The 11,677-nt window shown below is 42.3% G+C and overlaps 1 protein-coding gene across 1 annotated transcript in view; it reads left to right on the top strand.

The window, feature by feature from the left end:
* Nucleotides 1-11,677, top strand: part of LOC103607515 (E3 ubiquitin-protein ligase HECW1-like) — a gene marked incomplete at its 3' end in the record, with an annotated part of 23,306 nt that overhangs the window by 5,077 nt on the left and 6,552 nt on the right. The window contains exons 3-4 of the mRNA XM_008592012.1: nt 3,349-3,450; nt 8,691-8,841. Of these exons, the coding sequence (XP_008590234.1) occupies nt 3,349-3,450; nt 8,691-8,841 (253 nt within the window). The remainder of the gene's footprint in view (nt 1-3,348; nt 3,451-8,690; nt 8,842-11,677) is intronic.

Below are 11,677 nucleotides of genomic sequence, written 5' to 3'. Positions count from 1 at the left end.
CAGGGCTTCAACATGTGCATGCAGGGGTGCCCTCTGCTTCCGTAAGAATCACTAGTGCCCCCTTACCATGACTTCAAAGGTTGTGAATTCTTTCACTGTAGGAACTGCATTATTTTAGCTACGTAGAGTTATTGTACACGTGCCCACATACAAGATGAGTGTGCAGCAATTTATGGAGGAATACCATTTTAGAACATAGTTCAGTTCATCATAAGTCTAAACAGACAACAACACAAGCTAGTACTCTTTATCTACTTTTTGTTTCTTTTCCCTCAACAAAGGTCTCCTTTTTTTAAAGCTTAATTTAAAATAGTTTTTAAAAACCTTGTGCAGGGCTGGCCCGGTGGCGCACTGCTGTAGTGCGCCGCTTGGGAAGCGCGGCTGCGCTCCCGCCGAGGGTTCGGATCCCACATACGGACCGGCCGCTCACTGGCTGAGCGAGGAGCGGGAGCAACACCAAGGGTTGCGATCCCGTGGCCGGTCCCAGTCCGGTACGGGCGCGACACTGAGGGTTGCGATCCATTGCCGGTCACGAAAAAAGACAAAAAGGAAAAAAAAAAACCTTGTGCAGATGAATGAAAAAGCAATATAATGTTGTGGTTATGAGCTCAGGCCCTGGAGGCAGTCCTCCTGTTTTCATATTCAGTCCCATCGCTTCCTTACCAAGTTACCTAACTACTCTGTGCCTCAGTTTCCTCAGGTGCAAAATGGACATAAGTGTAGAACCGACCTCGAGGGGTTATTGGAGGAATTAAATGAGATGATACTATAAATCACTCTGCTTGTCACCAAGTGAGAATTCTTCCAGGCAGATAAGCAATGAGCCTAACTTTTAAAGTGGTGTTATATAAAGCATCCAAAACAATCCTTTGAATTTACATTCTCTGCACTGCGTTCAGGGAAAATGTTCACATTATTTGGTGTAAATCACTTTGCTTAGAATAGTATTCTAGGCAGACTTTCTCTATAGGCTGGTCATGTTATTTACAAACAGAACAGAATTTTAAAGGATTCCACTTACTCTCAGCTGAGGAATAGGTTTCCTTGTCTGATGTTCTAACAGGTCTGAGCCCTTGCTCTGTGTTTGAGCAAGAGCTGCGTGGGGCCACAGCCCCGCGCGGAGCAGAACTGCTTGCTGCTTCAGTGTGTTCCATCCTTCACGTGGCTGAGACGTGTCAGTCACATCATTGCATTTGCTTGGGCTCACAGCAGGGGGGATCAGCTCCTTTAACCCCAAGCAGTGGACAGTTTTGTATTTCCACTATCTTGGAGGAGTAATTAACCTGATTGGCTGAGTTAATTACAGCAAGGTAAGTGTGTTGTTTTTAAAGAAACTAAGTTAAAAATGCAACAGCTGATGACATAACAACTGCACCTTTTTTTTTAAAATTTTGGACACTAAACATATAAAAACAGATGTGTGGCATCCATTTAACACAGAACCCACCTTTGAAACAGCAGTCTGTGCACAATGAACTGGTGCTGGCATGAGGGCACCTCCCTTGATTGCACTAGAGTCTCCAAGGATCCAGAGGATTTGAGTAACATACAAGAGTTTGCACAAGAAGTAACATTATGCTGTATATTTAACATTTAAAAGGGTCCTGAATACATCTCTGTTTTTGGTTACCAATTAGCTCTGGGAATTAAACCACTAAATTAAACCCATCTAAGTTCCTTCCTAATTAATTAATTATTTTATTTTATTTTATTTATTTATTTTATTTTTTGATCATTTCTATGGAACAAGAGTCAGAAGAAATAATCATCCTTTCCATTTGTGGACATTCTGTGAAATATTCAGGTTGAGATCCCACAAAGATCTCAACCACTTCACAGATTTTCACCTCACAGTTTCCCTCCTATTTGACCCAAAGGATAATGGAACACTTTCTATTTGCATTAGCCTTGGAGGGCAGAGGAAGGAAAAGGCCTGACCTTTGTTCTCTGGCCAGGAAGGGCTCTTGCAAGAAAACCAGCCTGGTGTGAGGCAGGAGGAAGCCGGTCTGCATGGAGGCTGTCTTGTGTCCTGGGCCCTTGGAGCTCTCCAGAGATCAAGAGCAACAGCCTGTGATTATGTGACCCTAACCCCTGGTGCTGTAGGCCTCCCGTCTACATGGCTACTGCACACGCCTGAGGACATCCAAACTGGAACACCATTTTAGAATATTGTTCAGTTCACCATGAGTCTGAACTAACAGCAGTATGAGCTGTGTCTATAATAATCTGAGGCATGCATTCTGTGGATATGTTTATTTCTAAAATTTCTCTATGTCTGTCTTTCTTCCTCCTATCCCTCTTCTGTGTTTCTAGTTTTCCTGTCTCAGTCTTCCTGCTTTTTATCTACTTCCTTTGTGTCTTGTTCATTTCTCTTTCCAGAGCACCCTGGCTTTTCTGATTCCTCCTTAAAATAATCCAGAACAGTCCTGAGATCCCATAGCACCTTGACTCCCCACCCCAGCCCTAGCTTCCCCACTACAGGAATTTGCATTCTTGGCCCCACCAGCTCCTTGGCCTATCTTAGAAAGGCACCATCTGAGAGTTTCATTACAGAAAACAAAATCTGAAAAACAGCCTCTTGGCAGCCCTTGGATGCAACCTATCCAAACAAGGAGGTGTACTTCTGCACAAGCCCCTGAAATGGGACCTCACAAATGCTGCACTTCTGCTAAGCAGGCCTGTTTCCTTTGCTGGGCTAAAATCAGGCTCTGCTTTTTTTTTTTTTTTTTTTTTTTTTTTTTTTTTTCTCTTTTGTTCCTTTTTGATTCCCCCTCCCCATCAAGAAAATTCAGGTGGTCGCAGAATCAGACTCTGATCCTATGTATTGGACTGTTTGGGCAGATGGTTTGTCCTGAAGGGTTTGGGTTTTTTTTTTTTTTTTTTTTTTTTCTCTTTTGTTCCTTTTTGATTCCCCCTCCCCATCAAGAAAATTCAGGTGGTCGCAGAATCAGACTCTGATCCTATGTATTGGACTGTTTGGGCAGATGGTTTGTCCTGAAGGGTTTGGGTTTTTTTTTTTTTTTTTTTTTTTTCTCTTTTGTTCCTTTTTGATTCCCCCTCCCCATCAAGAAAATTCAGGTGGTCGCAGAATCAGACTCTGATCCTATGTATTGGACTGTATGGACAGATGGTTAGTCCTGAAGGGTTTGGATTTTTTTTTTTTTTTTTTTTTTTTTTAAATAATTCCCTCTCTCGTGAATGACTGTGAATGTAGTAAACGACACAAAAAATAGGTTTCCCACTCTTTGGGGATTGTTTCTTACAGTAGTTTGTTTTACAGTCATGCTTTTTTGATGACGTTGCCAAAGCACTGAGTGAATCTGAATGTCTTGACTGTCTTGTCCATAGGTGAATGTTCTATGCTCCATAACTCCCAGCCAGTAAGCCAGCTTCCTTCCCTGAGGCCTGAACACCATCACTACCCTACAATCGATGAGCCTCTTCCACCAAGTAAGCTTTAGTTTCTAAAATCTATGTCTTTATTCTTCCTATCAAGTCTAAACAGGTCAGTATGAATTTGTATGTGAACATCCAAACTCTTCCCCAACTCTGTATCATAAACTGTTATCAAAAACCAAAATAGCAACAACTATCAAAGTTAGTTTTTGTGTTTTTCTGACTTGTGGTTTCAGCATCTGATCTGGAAGAGATAATCCAGAGTTTTCAGGGTCCCTCAACTTCAGAAGAGCATTTCTTTACAAGACTCAACTAGTCCTTGCAAACCGTTCATGACCCTTAAGTCCCTGATATTACTTTTTTATATTTAAAATTAGCAGTTCAAGATAGCCTAACCCTGTTGTTCTCCACTTTTGTTTTGTTTGTTATGTCACGAGCATCTCCATGTAGTTAACTTCAGCGCATCAGGGCACGTGAACTTGCACCGTCCTTGCTATTACCTATATCGATCGGTAACAGCTCTACATTTCTTTTGCAGCTCTTAGGGATTGTCAGGCAAAACATTATCTTTAGCATAGAATTCAATATCATTTTCTCCTGGCAACTTTACTGGGTAATTAATAATGATCTAACTAGTCATCTGAATTTGGGAAATTCATTTAATTTCTCAGAGACTTAGTCCTTCCATTTGTAAAATAAAGTTTTAATGTCCCCATCTGCTAGGTTTGGAGTATATCTAGTCTCTAGATGTCATTCCAGCTTTAGCCTTATAATACTCCATTTAATAAATTTACGAGAAGAAACTGACACCCCACATGTCATATATTCACTTTTCATCACATATGTGCATGAAATCTAAAACATCTCTGATTTGATTTAGGCTTGTTCTTTAAGCAATGATAACCTTTAAGATTTGGTAAATTTTACAACTGCAGAATCTTTCCAGAATGCAAGAAACCGGTGTTTCTGTACATACTTTTTCCTGGGCTTACATTAGGTTTTCAAAAGGGGAACCACTTATTTCTTAATTCATCTGTTCTTGATAATGTGATGTGTTTTGCATGAACACACCACTCTTCTCCCTATTTGGTTATAATTTATCATTGACAAAACAAGGAACATCTTTAATATGTGGACTAAATTAAAGGAACACCGTATTTTTTTGGCGGGTCAAGCTAAACATTATGTCCTTTAACTTTTGATGCCTGATTTCTTTCTTTATTTATACACTATTTATGGATGTTCCATAAACAAATAGCAAAATTTACCAGTGTCACTATAAATACCTCCTACTTGCCACTCATCTGAAAAATATCTATAACATGTTACCTCCAGGAAGGGGACACTTTCTCCACAACAAATAACCTTTCAAGGTATATATGCATTAATTGACCTCTAATCTATGCAATAATAATAATAACTAGTTATATATGCAGATACTATAAATAATTGAACGTAAGTCTATTTTATAGCCTCTTCCAATAATGAAAACAAATTTCTCCAGATAGATAGGTTTTAAATATCTATACACACAACACTGAGACATGTTAGGGAAGTTGTTAATGAATCCTACCAAATGAAGCTTTTGAATCACACCAACTGAATTTTCTTAAATAATCTCAAATAATAAATGAATGACTTTATTGCTAATAGGCTTTCATTTAACAAATATTTATTGAATGCTTACTCTGTGCTCAGTACTGTTAAATGAATGACTTTATTGCTAATAGGCTTTCATTTAACAAATATTTATTGAATGCTTACTCTGTGCTCAGTACTGTTTTAGGCAAGCAGAACAGACAGAGATCCCTGTGACAGTGTAGTGAGAGCCGGATGACAATAAAATAACAAATAAGGGATTAGTGCAATGTAATAGGTGGTACTGTTTTAGGCAAGCAGAACAGACAGAGATCCCTGTCCTCGTGGAGCTGAGAGTGTAGTGAGAGCCGGATGACAATAAAATAACAAATAAGGGATTAGTGCAATGTAATAGGTGGTGATAAGTGCTGTGGGGAAGCAAAAGTAGACGGGTGGTGATAAGTGCTGTGGGGAAGCAAAAGTAGACGGGGTAAGGGGGTTCAGCACGTGTGGAAGTGTCTAGTTTTCATTTTAAATCTAGTGGTCAGAGCAGGCCTCAGCAGAAGGCAGCACTTGAGGAGCTGAGGGAGTTGTCCCTGCCCGTGATGGGGAGGAAGAGCTTTGCGGGCAAAGGGCACAGCCACCGCTGGCCCCTAGGTGAAAACACGTGGGCGGGTGTGAGGGGCAGCAAGGGGTCCAGGGTGCCTGAAGCAGACTGTGAGCAGGGGAAACAGTGGGTGGTGAGGTCAGGCACGCGCCTGAGGGAGTTGTCCCTGCCCGTGATGGGGAGGAAGAGCTTTGCGGGCAAAGGGCACAGCCACCGCCGGCCCCTAGGTGAAAACACGTGGGCGGGTGTGAGGGGCAGCAAGGGCTCCAGGGTGCCTGAAGCAGACTGTGAGCAGGGGAAACAGTGGGTGGTGAGGTCAGGCACGCGCAGGGCCTTGTAGACCACTTGAGGGCTTTGGCTTTTATTCCAGATGAAAGGGGCACAGCGTAGTGTTCTGAGTGAAGAACTGACATTGTCTGACTTAGGTTTTGAAAGGTTTTCCCTGTTTGCTGTGTAGGGAATGAGATCCAGCATAAGATTACTTCAGTGAGCCAGTGAGGGCTGGAGGCAGTGGAGGTGGGAGGAGTGGCGATGTATTTCGATTCTGGACATTTATTTTGAGGGTAGATTTGCTGACAGATTGGACATGGATATCAGAGGAAGACAGGAATCAATAATGACCTAAGAGTCTTAACCTAGAAGGATAGAGCTGCCTCCAGGTGAGATGGGACCAGAGGCTGCAGGTAGAGCAGGTCTGATGGAAAAGATCTGAAGCTTGCTTTTCATCAGTTTAGATGTGAGATGTCGTCCAGGTAGTGATGTCAAGAAGACAATTGGATGTGTGACTCAGAAGTTCAAGAGAAAGGTCTAGCCTATATACGTGCACGCTATTGCATTTGTTAAAATTTTTTTAAATGTACTATTTTACAGGTTTTTGTTAGTGTAATAACTAAAGGTGATAGATTCTTAGGCTCTACAATGTTCTTAGACCTCATGGAAAATGTGTAACTTAGTCCCCAGCCACACATGACCTGGCCTGCCCTGCCTCGCAGCCCAGCACCTGAAGGCCCTGCTCCAGGCAAGTGTCCAGGCAAGCTGAAGGCGCCACCGTGCTGAGTCCCTCTGGTCATGCTGAGGCCTCACATTCCACATGGAAACTTTTTCTTTGCTTATAAAATATGTGAAATTAAATTCTTTACAAAACAACGCAGAAAACATGCTCATAATTTCTGATTACACTTAACTATTATTTTCGGAGGAGAAAAGTGTAATTAGCACTGCGCATTCCACATATTGATGTGTTGATAAAAGAGCCAGGCTGGCTGGCTTTCCACCCTTTTCCATGAGTGATTCAGAAATACTGAAACTTGTGGTGAGAAATTATCATTATCACTGCTTCACTCTCTAATTTTTTCTTTAGAGAATTCATGAGACTGGAACTGTGTCTGTAGAATCCTTCCTTCCTGGGGCACCTGGAAGGCAGGACATGTGCTACTGAGCTCTGTGTCCTCAGGACATGGCATACTTTCTAGTTCATAGTAAGTGCTAAAAGGAGTTTGTCCTCTTGAGTTAAATAGCGTGGTGCTCTTCAAACATTAATGCTCATTTTTGATTAGATGACAGTCATATAGGATTCAAGAAAAAGCACTGAACCATTGAAACTTCAAAATTTTTGGATCAAGATTACCTAGTAATCACACATATACACAATTTTTTGAATGAGCTAATTAACATTTACAACTAACAGTTGATATCTGGATTATCTAATAGTCAATTTTAATCAAAACCTCTAGAACATACGTATACAATCTGACCGCATTTTTTTCTTCAGTTTGTCTTTATAAAGTTAAATTTGGTGTTTTCTGGTATTTTGGTTCTCATTGGACATTGTTTGGCAATTCCTCAGGGCAGACATAAGCCATAATATTCACAAACAGATATACCATGTACATATAAAGCCATAAATAAACCAAATATATTTCTTCATTTAAAAAAATCCAGAGTTGCTATGTCATTACCTGAATGGTCACTTTTCAACAGAATTGTTACTATCTGACCTACTTGCAAAAGCTGCGGCTTTTCTCATTTAAAAGGCTGAATGGTTTTCCTCCCTTCACAGTCATTTTTGCTTTTACTTCTTCAGCCTAACTCATTTCCAGCCTAACTTTTTCATGGTGCTGCTGCTTCCACCACATTTTGAGCGTGGACTCGGAAAGCCTTGCCCGTTCATTTGTCACAGCAAACGTTGCTCTGCATGTTGGGCTCAGATGTGAAAACGTTACTTCCAGCTCTTTCCGTCGTGAGGCTTTCCCTTCTCCCCACCCCAGCTCCCACATGGATTATGTAGTGCATCATCTGTGCTTCTGCCTTCTGGTTTTCATTTTCGTTGTGCTTTGTTTTCAATTTGGGAAGCAAAGGAATTTATCTGTATCTCGGGCTCCCTCTGCTGTTTGGCATGGTTATTTATCAGCAAAGAGATGTTTTAAAAGTTTGATGTTTGTTAATGGTTGTTATTGGTTTGGTTTGGTTTGAGTCAGAGATATTTGGCACACACAGGTAGGTTGAATATGTGCTGGGAATTTACAACTTATCAAAAGGATGCTTTGAAATGACAGGTGTCAAGATCCTCCCATTCATCTACTCAACAGGAAGGGCAATCAAGGAAGCTTGCTATGCATTAGATAGAGGTCACCTAAAGTTGTACCTGCAGTGTTTTAAGACTGTAGTTTAAACTGGTTCTGATATGAGGGCCATTATTCCCTCCATTAGATTTAGCAAATAAAGACTCCTCTAGCATCACCGTGTCTGCTGTCACTGGGGGACAGTTCCACTGCTCCCCAGCTGTTATCTGAGCAGCGAACAAGATTTTTTGAGAAAGAAATAACTTAAGCATTAGGCTTTCTCTTTAGAAATCCTGGGAATTTTAGCATAGATTATATTCAAGGAACTATAGTTACTGTTTAAAATGCCGAGCAGAGAATCTGAGTTTATTAAGCTCTTTTTTAGAATGTCTAATTTCATGCCAGTGCCCCAGAAGTTGTGGCAGGTGCAGTGGGTGGTGTCTGGCCAACGGTGAGTTCTACCTGCAGAAGACCTGGAAGTGGGATCTGTTTCACACGGGTCAGTAGTTTGTCCTTATTTTTCTTTTTGCCTTTTTATTAAACACTAGACTGGGAAGCTCGAATTGACAGCCATGGGCGGGTCTTTTATGTGGACCACGTGAACCGCACAACCACCTGGCAGCGTCCGACAGCAGCAGCCACCCCAGACGGGATGCGGAGATCGGGGTCCATCCAGCAGATGGAGCAGCTCAACAGGCGGTTGGTGATCAGTGTGCAATGAGTTCCTGTAAACCACAGTGAGGGGAGAATGGCAGATAAAGAAACTCCTCTAACACTTTTCTGGTCAGATTATATGAGGAGGCAGGAAACTAAGCATCTTAAGAAACCCATTCATAGTAGGTACTTGGAAAGCTAGATTTAGAATTTGGTCGCAGAAGACAAGTTAAGCCAGAGTGTCATTTGAAGATGGGGAATCCTCAGAACTTCTTAATGGCCCAGGCTTGAAAACAGGAATTCTTAACCATGGGCCCATGTACCTGCCCTCAGGGTATTCACCAAGGATGTCAGTACTCCAGAGCCCTCCAGAAGTTGTGTGCAGAATTACACATGGATGCGCATCTTTTCTGGCGGATTGGTTCACATCCATCACAAGATTCTCAAAAGGACACAGAAAAACAAGGAAGAGCATTGCAAGGGTAGAGTTCCATCTGAAAACTAAAAGCTGGGGCTGGCCAGTCAGCTCAGTTGGTTAGAGTGTGGTGCTGATAACACCAAGGTTAAAGGTTCCTCCCCCCATACCAGGCAGACACCAAAAACAAACAAACCAAAATCTAAAATTTGCCTGTGGAAAAACTGTCTCATAAATCACAGTATGCATTTCTGTCCTGGTCCTGTAATTATTATATGTCCATTAATAATCATTCTTAAAAAGCCTTCATCTTAGAAAAAGAAATATTTTTAAACAGTTATTGAGAATCATTTTATTTAAAACTAGACCCTCACCATTGAACTTGTAACTTTGTCATTTTGTTTTTAACCTGACTGTCGTCTACTTTTAAGGCCGTCAGAACCATGCCCCTGACCATCATTATTAATCCATTCACTAGGCATGGCCCTACAATCTAATCACTTCTTAAAGGCTCCACCTTTCAATTACCATAATAGGATTTCCCACCCTCTTAGCAGTCACAGTGGGGACCAAGTTTCCAATACATAAAACTTGGGGGACACAATTCAAGCTTCAGTGAGTTTTGGGGGACATAATTCAATCCACTACACATTGGGACGAAGCGTCATCTCTGACATCTTGTTCCTTAAGACCAAGGTGGGGGATTGGGTACTTTTCATTGCCAGGATGCAAACTTCAGGCTGACTTCAGCTGTGATTTATCTGCGGGCCATCTTGTCTGCATGTTAGATATGAAGGTAAAGGAAAAGTGGAGAGGGGCTAAAAAGAAGAGAGAGCTGGGTCTGGGGGAGACACCTATTGATTCCAAATGCCTTCGAAACTTAACTCTATCAGCCAGAAAAAAAAAAATGGACATTTTTTTACTATTAAAAACACATGAAAACAAACAGTTGAACTTCTGGTTACTGTTGTACACAGAGGAGCATGCTTAGGTGAAAATCATCAGAGCATTCATTGCTTGAGCATTTGGAAGACATTTGCTTTCCATTTTCACCCATCAGCAGCTGAGTGTTTTAGTCATTAAGGAGAATCATACAGACTTTTCATTGGCAGCATATTTCTCTACAACCATTCTCACAGAAACAAAGCATATGACAGGGAAGAGCTTGTGATAACCTGGTTTCATAAGACACCAACACTCCAGAAATCCACAGGAGAGTCCTTGCACGGTGATCACAACACAACTCCTGTAACTAAAACTGTAGAGGACACTGCAAGACTGTCACAGGCAAGAATTAGCCTCTGGGAAGATCTTGCCAGAAAAATAAGATGAAATTGTTCAGCAGGCTGAGAAATAGGAGAGAGTGCGATCGGGCTGTGTGTACAAGAGGCATTATTTGACACTAGAGACAGCCAGACAATAAATCTAGAGCAGAAGGAAGGACCTTGAACCATGGCATAGAAATCCGTGAATGTTTGTCGTGACGGGTAGGTTGTACATTATAAAATGAGGCCTAACCTGTCCCAAACCAGGCCACTGCGGGAGCTTTGCAGCCTGTGATGGGTGAGTTCCTATGTCCTCCAGTGGAGCCGAGCATGCTGGGGAAGAGCAGGCCTTGCTGAACAGGAAGTTGCATGTCAGTGTTTATAAAATGAGGCCTAACCTGTCCCAAACCAGGCCACTGCGGGAGCTTTGCAGCCTGTGATGGGTGAGTTCCTATGTTCTCCAGTGGAGCCGAGCATGCTGGGGAAGAGCAGGCCTTGCTGAACAGGAAGTTGCATGTCAGTGTCCATCCAGACAGAAAAAAAAGGAGCCTAGCATTTTGAGAAAGTGCTTATATCTTGTGAAAAAGCCTACTTATGGAAGGTCAGATAACCTTCAGATAAGTATCCAGGCTTTTCAATACTTATCTTAACCTATCGCTTGCAAGCATTTAAAGCTTCCTGTGATTCTTGGTGTGACAACACAGCCCCCGAGAGCACACTACTGGTCTTTATCTATCTCCCACATGACCACACACAAGGCCATTTTTTGCTGACCTGCAGTTACCAGGAGACATTTACAGTGATTGCTATGTCTCGGCAATACAGAAATATTTCTCAGTGTTAACAGGAGTTTCCCTTGACTCCTGACCAATTATGTGTCTGTGCAAAGAGACGCACACTGAGAAGTGCAGGTGCACAGTAGCACCCTGCAAGCTGTTGTGGTCGGCACAGTGACTGTGCTCATACTCGGCCACTCCCCAAACATGGCACACTCTTCCAGGCCTCTTTGGCTTGGCCACATGCTTCTGCTGCAGAGGAGTCCCTTGGTGTCTGCCTCCCACCCAGAACACCTGTCCTCAGCCTGCAGGCCTCGAATGTCCTGCATGGATACCTTCCCAGGGTCCTCCCAGCAGCGCGGGCACTCTCTCCTCCGGGGCCCTAATTTCTCCAGTGTGCATGCCACTGTTGGTGCAGCAGAAGT

This window comes from Galeopterus variegatus, unplaced genomic scaffold (genome assembly GCF_000696425.1).
Source record: "Galeopterus variegatus unplaced genomic scaffold, G_variegatus-3.0.2 Scaffold7502, whole genome shotgun sequence".
Lineage (NCBI taxonomy): Eukaryota > Metazoa > Chordata > Mammalia > Dermoptera > Cynocephalidae > Galeopterus > Galeopterus variegatus.
The sequence above is the reverse complement of the archived record's forward strand: the minus strand, read 5'-3'. Positions and strand labels throughout refer to the sequence as shown.